The sequence below is a fragment of the Nematolebias whitei genome, chromosome 2, assembly GCF_014905685.2.
Source record: "Nematolebias whitei isolate Nwh7 chromosome 2, NemWhi1, whole genome shotgun sequence".
Lineage (NCBI taxonomy): Eukaryota > Metazoa > Chordata > Actinopteri > Cyprinodontiformes > Rivulidae > Nematolebias > Nematolebias whitei.
In genome coordinates, this window is record NC_056499.1 from 18,528,237 (window position 1) to 18,543,419 (window position 15,183).

The window sequence follows — 15,183 nt, forward strand, 5'->3', positions numbered from 1 at the left end:
TAATTTTATTATTATTATTATTAGGGATGCACGATATTATCGGCATGGCATTGTATCGGCCGATATTAGCGATAAAGTTAAACATCGGACATGGGCCATTCCATCAAAAAAAAACTCACCGATATTAAAGGCTTCTGTTTTAAGTTAATTTGAGAAACTATCAAATATATCTATTAATGCACTACTACTTACCAGTGAGTTTATATTTATGAAAATTTACAAATTTGCACTGTTCGAGTGTTGTCACTGTGTTCGAGTAAATGTCATGAATACATTTGACATTAAACATAATCCAGTTTGAAGCGTTGCATCATTTTCAGCCCCCTTTTTGGCATCTGCATTTGGTAGCAGGCCAAACTGACAAAGACCATGCAGAATAATGTAGTATTTTAATTCCACAGCAGAGAAAGCGATGTAGTCGCTGTAAGTTGGTCTAGGGAAAAAATATCGGTATTGGTATCGGTTATCGGCTAAATAGGTTTTAACATATCGGCATATTGGATATTGGCCAAAAATCCAATATCGTGCATCCCTAATTATTATTGCTGCAATTTATTCATTTTTGCATCTTTAATTTCCTGTAGAAGCTTTAAGAGTTTGAATATAAATTTAGTTTGAGGTCAGAAACGTTGCTCCATGCCTCCTGATTTTTTTGTTTTTCTACTCCTACCAGTTGAAATCCACCCACATGCAGACTCTTTCTTGAAGCTGCAGTAATTTTGTTTTTAAACCGAATGATTTTAATCCTGACCATAAACATGCACAAGATTTATAAAGCATATCTGAAGTCTTTCATTTTATTGGTTATTGGTATAAAATACTGCAGTTTTCTGTTTGTTTTATTTCATTTTTACCTGGCTCCAAATCTAGAATGAATTAAAAAATGCTTCAACCCTTTCAAGAGCTAATGTGTCTTAACCCTCATGCTCAGATGCTGCATGGTCAGTTTGTCATGTCCAGGAACTCAAAAAAACAAACAAAAAACAAACAAACTGTGATTTATTTTCCCCGGACAATAGCACCATCCGAGGCCATTCTAATGTAAATTGTCATAGTCGATCATTGACTATGAAAAAGACAAACTTGTTTTAAAGCGTTAGACTTCCTTCCTATTCACATTTTTATTAACATTAACTTGAGTCAACAGAATGGAAACTAAACTGCTCAAACACCTGATCATCATCGGTGCTCATCTTAAAGCTCTTTTCAGACCATCTTATTCTTATTAGGATGAAATGTTTGCCATTTTATTTTTTTATTATCGTGTTCTACGCCGATGAAATAATTGTGAAGTCCAGCTCCTCGTTTTGATCTAATGATAAAATGTTTACATCTTTAGCACAATGTGCCAAAGTTCCTTCCTGTTTCCTGTGTGAGGAATACTGAGAAGAAGTAAAGGCCTGTGGAGAATCCGCCTCGAGTTTGAGGATTTGTTGCAGAATGTCGTGCATCTTGTTTTGTTTTTTTTAGCTTCAGTTTTTTTGTGTGTAGGAAACGGTTCTTAGCTGTTGATCTACTGTTAGCAGTTTAATAGGAAGTACCTGTAGGTTAAAACTATTTTTCTTTATGAATGTTACATTTGTGGTAGAGGGCAAAAATTATTTCCCCTTCATTTCAGGAGACTGGAAATGCTTAGAAAACCATTCAAACATAGGAAGAGTGTTAAAAATCTCACATTCAGGCAGTTTTACTAGAAGTTAAAGCTGCTTTTGCATTAAGTCAGATTTTTACTTGTCTGTGTCTTTTTAAAGGAAATGATCACCATTTTTGTTTTAAATGAAGTTCAACAAAAAATGGTTGTTTTTCAGTATTTCTTTTAGTCCTGGTTTAGTCGTGATTTTTTTCTTTCCCTCTCAGAAGCCCTTCTGTGATACGTGCAAATCCCTGCGAAGACATCCAGCTTCAGCTTTTGTGTTGAACCAACACAAACGGTGACAACATGCACATAAAAGGTTCATTTTCTATTTAAATCTTATTCCATAAATTAGACGGGACGTGAACTAACGCAGTCTGCGGCGAATATATTTTGAAGTGTTGTAATGGGTGACATGACTCCGAGGGTCACATGTAAAAGTGTATATTTTTGTATATACCTACATCAGTGTGTGTGTGTGTACAGTATGTACATAAATGCACAGTGTACTCAACTGTGGTTCCTAGTTTTGTTGTCGGACTGTACAGCGCTTCTAACTGTTCCCTGTTTTATAGATTCTGCAGACATTCATCTTTGAATGAGGAGAAATTAACTTAAATAAAAAGCATTTATATAAAAGTAAAATGGTGTGGTGTGTTTTAGTTTAACACAGTGGGTGCCCTCATATATACAATATATTGATGTTTCAGTGTTTATAAAACGACATGTTACTGGTTTGAATTGAAGTGAATTAAAGTGGTTCCTATTAAATGTACAGTATAGGAGATAAGCATGAATTTTGCATATATTATGATTAAATGATTTAATAGGAAACGTTGTCCAGCTGTCAGTCAAATTTAGATCTTAAAATTCATAAACTTGCAGCCTGACATCCGTCAGCTCCCAGATGTCCTCATCCTTGGATTTTAAATTATCATATACTTTTATCCTTTTAATTATTATTACTTACTGTGGCCCTTAAAACAATTTATTGCCTCATTTTACTGCAATTATTATTATTATTTTTTGCACATCCAGATGTGTAATTACTGGATTACAGTATTTGATTTCTATGTCAAAACTAATAAACGATCTGCCACACTCGTGAAATAAAGATATTAGCTGAGGAAATGTATGCACTTTATATGGGCTTCATAATATATTAAATTGTGTGCAAGCTTTTGGCTCTACCAACCAGGAATCGGAAGCTCATCAAGTCTGCTTTTGAATTTTATTTTGTTTGTCCACAAATTAGAAAGCTGACATATGCAACCTGAGTATTGATCCACCAAATACCTTGTGACTTGAGACTAGCATTTTGAGTGCTTAAAAAAAGATTGTTGGAGGGTAATAACTTATGCTCAATAGGTATTCAGTTTTTTTTTTTAAACTGATTTAGACTTGGGCATCTTTTAAAATGTGGACATAGGTTAACAAATAAAGTGAAAAACAAACAAAAAAAAAAAACTAACAAGGCTTCCCAAAATGTTCTTTTGATATAAAAAGGGCATCATTTTGATTTTATTTTCTTACCATCCTCCCACAAAGGTTGAACTTTTTTGTGTTTAGTCCTGCCATTTATATAACAATAAAAACAACATTATAATAATTATTATTTTTATTATTATTATATAAGAATATATATATAATGATATATATATGATAATATATATAATATATATAATTTATTATTATTTTTATATTTTTACATTATAATTGTTTTTTTGAATGTCCAGAGGACCAGATTTAACTTTTTAAGATTTTTCTACCTGGATTATTGAGCATGCATCAGGATATTATAATAATGCTTGTTCTACAGTAAATTTGAATACAGTTTTAACATACATTTGCACATTGAATAAACAAAATAGTATTTAAAGTTAAGTTAATTTTGTACACCTTTCAAAAAATGTAATATCTATATATATATATATATATATATATATATATATATATATATATATATATATATATAAACATTTTTTTATATTTTTTGTGTTGTTGCATCACTTAAAAAGCATTCAGCTTGGGGTTAATGTTTCTGATTGTATTTCAGATAATTTTCAAAAACATTTGTGAGCCTTTTTGGGCTTTGGATATCAGATTAGCCTCGAGGTTTTTTTGTTTGTTTGTTTGTTTGTTTGGGGGGGTTAACATAAACATAAATTTCAACTAAATTAAAGTCTAGTATGTCAAAGTGACAAGTATACTGCACATGTATTTGGGCTCTTCCTGTGCTGCAGCAGTTTTCAGTGTAGTACCGCGTCTCTCCGGCAGGGGGCGGCAGCAGAAACTGCGCACACTAACCGGACCGACGAGGAAGGAAGGACTTCAGACAGAAGCCGATTATTAGCGCACTCGGCAGGCGGTGTGTCTGCTTGGAAAGGAACAAATCATGAAGAACGAAGGTATAGAGGGAATGGAGCGGTTCGAGAGCCCAGATAAAGGCAGGGGCCTGCTGGCCGTGGGTCATTTCGCGGTCGGGGAGCTGGTGTTCGCCTGTCCTGCTTACTCCTACGTGCTGACGGTGAACGAGAGAGGAGCTCACTGTGAGCACTGCTTCACCAGGTAACCTGCACCTCTCAGGAACAGCAGGAAGACGACCATGTAACAGCTGGTATATTAGTATTTTGTGTTGCTAACTTGTCCTGTTGAACCAAATGGGTCAGAGAGGTAACTCAGCTCTTTCCTGTCTAACATGAGTGATCTCTGAATTAGGCTAATAATGCTGCTTCAGGTAGTATCCTGAATCTAGAGGTATCTTCAAATTAAAATACTTGTAAGTACCTTAACTTAAGTTAATATGACATTTTTAAAATGCCGCAAGTTCCTCTTGAGCAGACACAGACGAGCATCAGTCAACATGTTGAATGTGGAGTTTAGCCTATGGGCTGTGCAGAAACAAGAGTCTTAAAGAAAAGGGTGCATTCATTGATTAAATGAGTCTAAAGCTGAATCCTCTGAATGTAATGTAATACATCACGGCAGACTTTATGGTTGATTCAATTCAACATATTCTAACGAGCACACTTTCATACACTCGCATGTCCCACCCAGGCTGCCGTCAGGACACCAAAAGGTTAGTGGTGCTAAATTTAGATGTCCATGTATCTATCCCAAGAGAGGAGAAAGCAGGGGTGCATGCTTGTGTTTGGGAAGAGCTGTTTATTTTGTTATATTTTACACACCAGAATAGATACAGGTGCTGGTCATAAAATTAGAATATCATGAAAAGTTGATTTATTTCAGTAATTCCATTCAAAAAGTGAAACTTGTATGTTATTCATTCATTCATTACACACAGACTGATATATTTCAAATGCTTATTTCTTTTAATGTTGATGATTATAACTGACAACTAATGAAACCCCCAAATTCATTATCTCAGAAGATTATAATATTGTGAAAAGGTTAAATATTCAAGAGGGGCCACACTAATCGGCTAATTAACTCAAAACACTTGCAAAGGCCTTCAAATGGTCTCTCAGTCTAGTTCTGTAGGCTACACAATCATGGGGCAGACTGCTGACTTGACAGTTGTCCAAAAAACAACCACTGACACTTTGCACAAGGAGGGCAAGACACAAAAGGTCATTGCTAAAGAAGCTGGTTGTTCACAGAGCTCTGTGTCCAAGCACATTAATAGAGAGGTGAAGGGAAGGAAACGATCTGGTAGAAAAAAGTGTACAAGCAATAGAGATAATTGCACCCTGGAGTGGATGGTGAAACAAAATCCATTCCAAAATGTGGGGGAAATTCACAAAAAGTGGGCTGCAGCTGGAAACAGTGCTTCAAGAACCACCACGCACAGACATATGCAAGACATGGGTTTCAGCTGTCGCATTCCTTGTGTCAAGCCACTCTTGAACAAGAGACGGCGTCAGAAGCATCTCTCCTTGGACTGGTGCAGAGTGGTCCAAAGTTATGTTCTATGATGAAAGTAAATTGTGCATTTCCTTTGGAAATCCAAGGTCCCAGACTCTGGAGGAAGAGAGGAGAGGCACAGAATCCACGTTGCTTGAGGTCCAATGTCAAGTTTCCACAATCGGTGATGGTTTGGGATGCCATGTCATCTGCTGGTGTTGGTCCACTGTGTTTTCTGAGGTCCAAGGTCAACGCAACCATCTACCAGGAAGTTTTAGAGGACTTCATGCTTCCTGCTGCTGACCAACTGAGATCTGAGATGCAGATTTCATTTTTTCAACAGGACTTGGCACCTGCACACAGTGCCAAAGTTACCAGTACCTGGTTGAGGGACCTGCTTTTAATTGGTCAGCAAACTCACCTGACCTTAACCCCATAGAAAATCTATGGTGGTATTATGAAGAGGAAGATGTGATACGCCAGACCCAACAATTCAGAAGAGCTGAAGGCCACTATCAGAGCAACCTGGGCTCTCATAACACCTGAGCAGTGCCACAGACTGATCGACTCCATGCCACACCGCATTGCTGCAGTAATCCAGGCAAAAGGAGCAACAACTAAGTACTGAGTGCTGTACATGCTCATACTTTTCATGTTCATACTTTTCAGTTGGCCAACATTTCTAAAAATCCTTTTTTGTTATTGGTCTTATGTAATATTCTAATTTTCTGAGATACTGAATTTAGGGTTTTCAGTAGTTGTCAGTTAATCATCAACATTAAAATAGACATTTGAAATGTATCAGTCTTTGTGTAATGAATGAATATAATATACAAGTTTCACTTTTTGAATGGAATTACTGAAATAAATAAACTTTTTCATGATATTCTAATTTTATGACCAGCACCTGTATGTATGTGTATGTATATGTGTGTGTATATATATATATATATATATATATATATATATATATATATATAATTTGCACATAGGTCATATTATAAGGATCCATCCACCTCCTTCTCTGTTATTTGCTTTACCAACTATTTTAAGTGATGTGGGGAATATATTGTATTGGTATTCTGTACAGTAGTTTAATTCAACGTTTCACTGACAGGTGAAAGTGTCTTCTAGGTTGAGGTTTAGTGAAGGAATATGTTTTCTGTTTATCACCTCATTTCAGGAAAGAAGATCTGTTCAAATGTGGTAAATGTAAGCAGGCCCACTACTGCAATGTTGACTGTCAGGTAAGGGTGTGTTCAGGTGTGTGTCTGGAAACTGTCAATGAACGAATTTAAGTTGGAACGTTAAGTCCTACACAGTTTTAAACTATTATTGGGAGTTCTGCAGGGAATGTCCAAGTTAACACTTTTTTATTATTATTTTATCTCTTAGCTGGGGATTGATTTATTTTTTATTATAAGATGATTTTTTTTTATCTCTGTTGTCACTACAGAATAATTCTGTGGTTATGTGGTTTAACTTGGTGTACTGGACCACATTCGGACGTTATCTAAAGACAGAGCAGTTTTGTTGCTGTTGCTATGACGATTACCGGTAGTTCTGTCCTCCCTTGGGCTCCGTCTAGTTTTAGAGTTGAAATACAAAAAAATAAAATACTGCAATGAGATACAGATGAATAGAAAGCTCATTCTTTATTTATTTAGTGTTTTTATTTATTTATTTTTAACTAGATTTTTTTCCTACAGAAACCAGTTTTCTATTATCATATGAAAATAAATGTTTATTTCTTTATTTCTATGGTGCTTTTTCAAAACATATATTTTTTCTTTGTGAAGAGAGGCGACTGGCCAATGCACAAGTTGGAGTGTGTAGCCATGAGTGTGCACGGGGAGAACTGGTGTCCATCAGAGACGGTCAGACTGGTGGCCAGAACCATCATGAAACAGGTAAAAATAATAAAAATAAAAGAAGCAGAGTGGATGTTTTCCTTTGCATCGAAACATCAGATCTGTGCAGGAGAGCACGAACAGCCAAAGATCAAACTAATACATTTACACTAAAAATGTAGAGTAAAATAGATTTGAAGTGAAGTTTAGAATTTTACTTTTGGTTATTACACAGATGTCTTCTGCATGTAAATTTATTTAACATGAAAATCTTTTCTAGTTTCTTTACTGTGGCTCGGATTAAATTAGAACTGGCAATCAGTTCTGTAAAAAATAAAAATATAATTGTTAATAACACATTTAATGCTATATCCTTATAATAACTTTCCCTGACCAATAAATCATTTAAACTGACTATACACAAGTCCTCAATAGCAATAGTAATTTTATTTTATAATTTTAATGTTTCTGAATTTGTGCTGTTTTAAAATCCAGTTTTGGATAATAATTGTATTGGCTCCAAAAGTTTCTTTTAACAAAAGCTCCTGTTTGAACTTTAGTGGAGCAACAAAACAGTGCTACTTTTTTACATGACATGCCTTTATTATTATTTTTTAATAAACGCTCCCTCGTGCACCATTTGTCTGTGTTGCAGAGAGTTACAACAGAGCGCACTCCCTCTGAACGGCTGCTGCTGCTCAAAGAGTTTGAATCCCGTAAGTCGATTTGTGATATTAATACACGATCATTTAGTTACATATTCATGAACTTTTAGTTACAGAGTGTGCACTTCTGTGTGGGATCTTGCCGTGTCTCTGCAGTTTTAGCAGCGCGTCTATTAATATTCTCTGCTGTAGCCTGCAGTCCTGATTCCGTCTCTTTCATTCAATCCAAGAGTGCAGAGCTCTGGGACTTAATCCCAAGCTTCTGGGTGCTGTAATTTTATGCTCTCCCACCTCTTTTAACAACTGACACCCTTGAGCAAGGTGCTCAGCACCTCAGACTCGGATTTATTCAGACACAGTTCGGAGCGTTTATACTATTGTAGCTCAGATTTACAAAAAATAGATGCTGAACTCTGTGGAGCTCTTTTTTATTTGATTGATTTTTTTGTTTTCTTTACTCGTTTCATCTGAGTTACTTTATCTAGCAATGTGACAAAAAATAATAATAGTGAAATATTTATTTTTTTAGAAACGTAGTATTGACAAGAAAATGTTTATAAAAATTGATTAATTTCATAATTAAACTTTTATTATACTTATTAGGCACTATTTTGACGAGCAAGGCGCATGTAGATGCAGTGGAGGCAGCAGGTGGGGCGGAGTGCCACCTAAGAAATTAATTCGCCCCACAAAGTAGTTCCTCCTCATAAATAATGTAAATTACTTATTTCCTAAGCTTGCTGTGTATTGTTTTTTTTTGTGTGTGTGTATTTTTCAACAACTTTTACTATTTAAAATGGAATTTAAAATTATTTTTAAAATGTATTACCGGTATCAGTTTTTTACTTATTTACTGTTATGGGACGATACCGTTCAGCGACCTGTGTTCATCAAGCGAATCAGAACATGTCCAGTGATTTGAACAGCCAGCTCCAATGAAAGTTCATATGGGTCATCAAGATTTTCTGCCCTGTGGGCACATTTGGCTGGTTTTAGTGCATTAATACAACCACTGACACTTTGACGTGAGCCCAGACAGCGGAGGCCTGAACAGAAAACTGAGGAGGGCAGAGGAAAGACAAAAACCAGGTCGCCAACATGCAAGGATCTTATTTAACCAGTTGTGTGTTGAGTGTGTGTGGCTATGATGGGTCAATAGTCAAATCACTGTCCTGTAATCAGAAGGCTGGGTTCAATCCCTGCTTGGAACATTTATTTTAATTGATGATTTATTCCACCATATTTTTTTTTCACGTTTTTTATATATATTTTTTTTAGTAAAAGTGAAATGAACGTTTACACATCCAAACAATTTAGAGTGTGACTGTCAGTTAAATATGAAGCAACATAAATCCTATTATTCAGTAAATTAATGTCCGCCCCACTAATATTTTTGCTCAGCAGCCGCCACTGTATAAATGTCAGACACAGACATCATTTTAGTCTCTTAACTCTCAACCTGTTTCCTGTTTTTGTCTTTGTTGTCCTCTTTTTGTGTCTTTTCTTGTTGTTATCTGACAGACTTGGATAAGATGGACAATGAGAAGCAGGAGATGAACCAAGCAGACATAACATCTCTGCGTTATTTCTACTCCAAGCACATCAGTAACCTCCCTGATGACCAGGCTCTAACTGAGCTTTTTGCACAGGTACAAAACAAATTGACACTTAGGAAACTATTTGGATTTGTTATTTTTGTTGTTGTTTTTATGATCTCAGGCTGGTTGATCATTTTTACTCTTTAGTGTCAGAGCTGCTTTTTGTGTTTTACTCTGAATCAAAACATTGTTTCATTAAATCAACCTCATCGTGTTGAAGACTCTAAACTCAAAACAAGAACAGATAGCAGTTTTACCTTTCCTTATTCCCAGAAGTGTTATAATACCTTCACTTATGTCTGTTCACATGTTTCTGCTCATCCTCACCTCCTGTTTGTCTGCAGGTCAACTGTAACGGTTTTACCATCGAGGACGAGGAGCTCTCCCATCTGGGATCAGCTGTTTTTCCTGAGTGAGTTTCTGCCACATCATCACAGTGAAATGATTATAAATTTTAGACATTTTACATTTACATTACATTACATTTACATAGTTCACAGAAGAGGACAGTAAGCACTAAAGAAAAATAATCCAGCAGTAGCCTGATGCATGCTCAATAATCCAGGTAGAAAAACCCAAAAAAGTTCGGTCTGGTCCTCTGGACATTCAAAAAAACAAAACAAAGCAAAAAAAAATGTAGAAACGTTTCGTCTCTCATCCAAGAGACTTCCTCAGTCTGAGGTGCTGTTTTCAGCTCAGTCTCTTAAATAGCACCTTCTCAGAGTGGATCAACCAGTTTGCTGCTGACAACCAAAACCAGCTGATCACATGCTCAAGAAGGACCATCAGCCTAACAATGGGTCATTAGCACACTGATGGCTGTTTACTATTCACAGAGGGCTGAGTGATACTAGCAATCACAGCATTGTAAGAGGGGGACAGTTGAACCCGGAGGCCTCCACCCCTGTTTAATGATGGACGATTTCTTTTCACAAAGATGGCCTCCTTTACTCCTCTCTCAAACCATCGTTCCTCTCTGTCCAGGATGTGAACATCTTCATCCTTGAAAGAGTGACCGCTGGCCTGGAGATGAGTGTAGACCGCAGAGTCCTGGCCTGATGATGTTGATCTTCTTGCTGGGCCATCCTTTTGGCCAGCAGTATCCAGCAGTAGCTCTTTCTCAAAATTATTTTGATTCTGTTGGCTCCATCAAATGATTCTAATCTTATAATCATGTTTTATATTCAGTGAAGCATAAACCAATCAGAAGTTAAAGGTAGATAGGTGTTTGGATTGTGGGTTCAGTTTTCTTGTTGTGCCCAAAACACCCTCCTCTAATCGATAGACAGACAGACATAGAAATTTATTTGCCTTTTCTTGTCTCCTCTTTCCAGTGTAGCCCTGATGAACCACAGCTGTAGTCCAAATGTTATTGTAACCTACAAAGGCACGGTGGCTGAAGTCAGAGCTGTTCAAGAAATAAACCCAGGGGAGGAGGTGATATTTTAAATCAAGTGCTGCTAAAGAAATGTAAATCTCCAGTCGTCTTATGTGTTCTGCCTGTGTTTGTAGATCTTTAACAGCTACATAGACCTGCTGTATCCTACAGAGGACAGGAGAGAGAGGTTACTGGATTCCTACTTCTTCTCCTGCCAGTGCACTGAGTGCACCTCCAGGTCTAAGGTACGAGTCGACTTACCTCCAGAGTCTTTCTGTTTTCTTTTAAAGAGATTCATGCTTGAGCAGGTGGGGTGTGGAGAATCAGTTTACAGACTGTTTAAAGTTTCAGAGACCCTGTAATGGGTTTAGGTCCTGATTTTGCAGAGTCACCTGGACTTTCACTGAGTTTTTGTTTATTTCTAAGACTACTGTATTTTTCTCTGTACACGTTGCACCGCCGTATAAGTTGCATCAGTCTAAATATGTCTAATAAAGTGGAAAAAACATAAATGCGTTGCTTCACTGAATACGTCACATCTATTATGCGTCACCGCGTTTATGTGTCACTGCTGACCACCCAGAAACGTGGGTCGGTGTTCTGCCAGAAATCGATTGGCTGCCAAATGGCATGCATGGGAGGACTTTAACAAGAATTTAACAAGGCTAACACTTAAAAAGAATTATTTGTTTGCTCGAAATTATAGTAAAGGTGTGTCTCAGTTGAACTTTCCTTAATAAATGCACTTTAATGGTCAAATCAGCTGCATTTCACCTGGGCAGCTCAGCAAAATGCAGCTGATTTGACGTTTGCTTCAGGAGTTTCAGAGCGAGATGAAGGTGGCTCTGTATGGCAAGCCAAATGTCTCATTAATAGCCACTTTTACCTATTTATGAGACATTAGGCTTGCTATATTAGTCAAGGGCCCTCTAGTGGCTGAAAATGGTAGTGTTCAATGTTTTCCATGTCAGAATGAATGAAATTGTCAGATTTCAGCCAAACATTGGCTTATAAATATGGGAAAAAACATGAATATGTTGCTTTGCTGTATAAGTCGCAGGCATGCTAATTTATGCAAAAAAATTGCGACTCATACGCTGGAAATACGGTAGTGCCGTTTAATTTGTGTACTTCCGGTTGAAATGTAAACCTCCTTGATCTGAGATTTGTAAAGGAGGAGTTTTGTTGTTTTTTCTCTACATTCGGCTGCTCTGACAACACAGATGCATCAGTCACTGTGTTGGGAAAATAGGGCGTTAATGGTGTTAATCATAACTGTGGCTTTAATGGTTTATTTTCTGTTGGACTCCTGGCAAGGACCAATGCAGACATGTTCCTGTTTTTAGTTTTCTACATTTGCCTTATAATCTAGCTGTTTTTTGTTATTTTTTTTGCCATTTTATTTGTAAAAAAAAAAATAATAAAAAAAAATCATCTAATTTAGGTGATTTTTCAGGATGCACCTAGAGCACACAAAGGACTTGCACAGTAAAGCTGTTGAAATATTTGCTACCAAAGTCCCCTGGCTAAAAATTCTTCAATAAAACATCCAGTTAAGATTAATCCACCTTTTAATGTAAGCATGCATTTCTTTTTATTTTTGTTCCATCTTTGTAGGACAAGGCAAAAATGGAGACTAGGAAACTGAGCACCCCTCCAGAACCAGAAGAAGTCATCTCCATGGTTTGTTATGCCAAGAATGTCATTGAAGAGTTCAGAAGAGCCAAACACTACAAGAATATCCTCTTGGTTGTCACATATCTTTGTTTCTGTTTTTATTGTTGGCAAACAGAGACTTTCCTGCCTGTTCGTCTTTTGCTGTGTTTTCTGTGTCGTTCCTTGACTCTCTGCACCTCCCAGTGAGCTGCTGGAAATGTGTGAGCTCAGCCTGGAGAAGATGGGAGCTATTTTTGTAGACACCAACGTCTATATGCTGCACATGATGTATCAGGCCATGGGCGTCTGTCTCTACATGCAGGACTGGGACGGCGCTATGAGCTACGGGGAGAAGATTGTCCAACCCTACAGGTAAAAAGTGTCATGCTCACAACTTTATTTAATATTTATTTATTAAACTGAAGCTGATTTGTAAGCCTGAGTATAATCCATCTCACTCTCTCACTTAAAATCACTCCAGATTCAGGTGTTTTTGCTCAAGTTTAAAGGTACAAACAGCTGCACCAAAGTCATAAATCACCGTTCGGTTCTTCAAATTTTGCTCCAAAGGAACCAAACCTAACCCTTTAAAGTACACTTGATCAGTTTTTCTAAAGGGTTTCTGAAAATCTGTTGGTTTTTCTCTGGTGTTTTGACAGATTTTTCACTCCAATGCTGGACTGTTTTCAGATGAGTGTTCTTGCTGTTTAAGCCACTTCACTTTAAGTTTACTCAGATATAAAGATGCTCTTTAACTCCAGGGACAAACCAGTGTTGGGTTGACTTTTAACAGACAACTTAACAAAAATTTAAAAATACCGTAATTTCTGGATTATAAACCGCTACTTTAGTCACACGGTTTGAACACCACGGCTTATACGATGCTGCGGGTAATTTATGGATTTTTTTTTTGAAGGGCTAACAAGCTTCATGCCACATTTAGTCTCGTCACACCCGGACACTCGCATAGCTGCCCAATACACATCTCTCCTGGGGGGTGGGTCCTCGTGACTCAATGAGACTACCTGTATAAATAAATGTAAAAAATAAAATCTGACCCCTGAAATTACCGAACAGGTCACAGTGGGGAAAGGGGGAAACTTTGTTTCTTTGTGAAGATAGCGATCACTGACTTCCTGATAGGCTACTCTATTTTTATAGGCTTTGTTCAGAAAAAACATTTACTGTACGTATTTGTGTATGTTACTGGTACTTAATAAATTAAAAGTTAAAAAAAAGTCTTTCAGTGTAAATATCTCATATTACAACATGCGACCTATATATGTACAAATTATTATTTTTAATTTAGTGGGCACGGCTTATATTTGGGTGCGGAAATTACAGTACTTTGAATCTGTAGACACTTTGATACCACCCTATCACAAAGACGCATGGAATTCGCCACATAAATAATATTTAAGCACCAAGCAGGTGAATATTGAAGATCTAGAGACTATCAGCTGAAGGTTAGTGCATCTCTCAGGTCCCTGTTTCCTAAAGACACGACGTTTAGCTTTCAGACACTGTTCTTCTGCTGCAGATGTGTTTTTTTAGGCCCGAGACGACTTCTTTTTTCTTCCACTTGTCCATTTTCCTCATATTTTTAGGCACATTATGCTGTCATGGTCCGGTTCAGGGCTTGGACTGAAAGAGTGAATAACTGTTCTCTCCCTACAGTGTTCATTATCCTGCCTACTCTCTGAACGTGGCCTCCATGTATCTGAAACTGGGTCGTCTGTATTTGGGCCTCGAGAAAAAGACTCAAGGCGTCAAAGCTTTAAAGAAGGTGCAGTATTTCTAGACTTTTTGTTCAGTGGAGATGAAACACAATAAAGACTTAAAAGAAAGCAAGAATGTAGAGAAGGTTTACCGGCATTAAGGTTAGCTGTAAACAGCAACTCATCATTTTATCTGAATTCTTGCATCTTTGTGCTCACATTTTTACTCCTGACATTATTTAAGTTTAGAGTCTTAATCTTCGGTACTTTGTTTGTTTGGACCATTTGCTTCTTAACAACCTTGTCTCCTCTTCTGTGTTCAGGCTTTAAGGATCATGGAGGTGGCTCATGGAAAAGACCATCATTACGTAGCAGAGGTCAAACGAGAAATTATGGAGCAGAAGTGAAGGATTAACTGTTCCAAGGAGTAAAAAGATTTTAACCAAGGTTCTGGAAGGAAAAATCTATTTTCAGAAGCATTAAATTATACATCATAAATGCGTGGAAATGGAATTATGATGCATAAATGCATCATATACCTCAACTTGTTTTGAAAAAAGGAAAAAAAAAAAAAACATTTTTGAGTTTCTCCAATTTTTTTTTTTTCCTGGACTGCAAAGTTTCTTCAGATGCATGTTGGATGAAAATGAGCACTTTTTATATCTGTGACTGACTTCCTCTAGACAAAACTGGACTTTAAAGTCATGGCTGACATCATTTGAGTTAAAATGCATCTGAATAATTTTCCCGTGCTTTTGAACTTCATTTGAGAATCCTGACTTTCTTGTTCTGGAGCTCATAGCAACAGTGCAAGTGGACAA

General features: G+C 36.9%; 1 protein-coding gene across 1 annotated transcript; it reads left to right on the forward strand.

Annotated features, from left to right (window-relative positions):
* The first annotated feature begins 3,947 nt into the window (after positions 1-3,947).
* smyd2a (SET and MYND domain containing 2a) lies at positions 3,948-14,886 on the forward strand. Its single transcript, XM_037697502.1, has 12 exons — positions 3,948-4,201; positions 6,681-6,744; positions 7,297-7,407; positions 8,003-8,063; positions 9,534-9,661; positions 9,955-10,022; positions 10,945-11,047; positions 11,123-11,233; positions 12,606-12,726; positions 12,842-13,016; positions 14,322-14,430; positions 14,686-14,886. The coding sequence occupies exons 1-12, from the start codon at positions 4,029-4,031 to the stop codon at positions 14,767-14,769; spliced, it is 1,308 nt and encodes a 435-aa protein (XP_037553430.1). The 5' UTR covers positions 3,948-4,028; the 3' UTR covers positions 14,770-14,886.
* The last annotated feature ends 297 nt before the right edge of the window (positions 14,887-15,183 follow it).

Bases quoted from the DNA above. Each gene is read 5' to 3' on its own strand.
- smyd2a (XM_037697502.1), top strand. From the start codon at position 4,029: ATGAAGAACGAAGGTATAGAGGGAATGGAGCGGTTCGAGAGCCCAGAT. The intron at 8,064-9,533 runs GTAAGTCGATTT...GTTATCTGACAG, and splicing joins GCTCAAAGAGTTTGAATCCC to ACTTGGATAAGATGGACAAT. The intron at 9,662-9,954 runs GTACAAAACAAA...GTTTGTCTGCAG, and splicing joins TAACTGAGCTTTTTGCACAG to GTCAACTGTAACGGTTTTAC.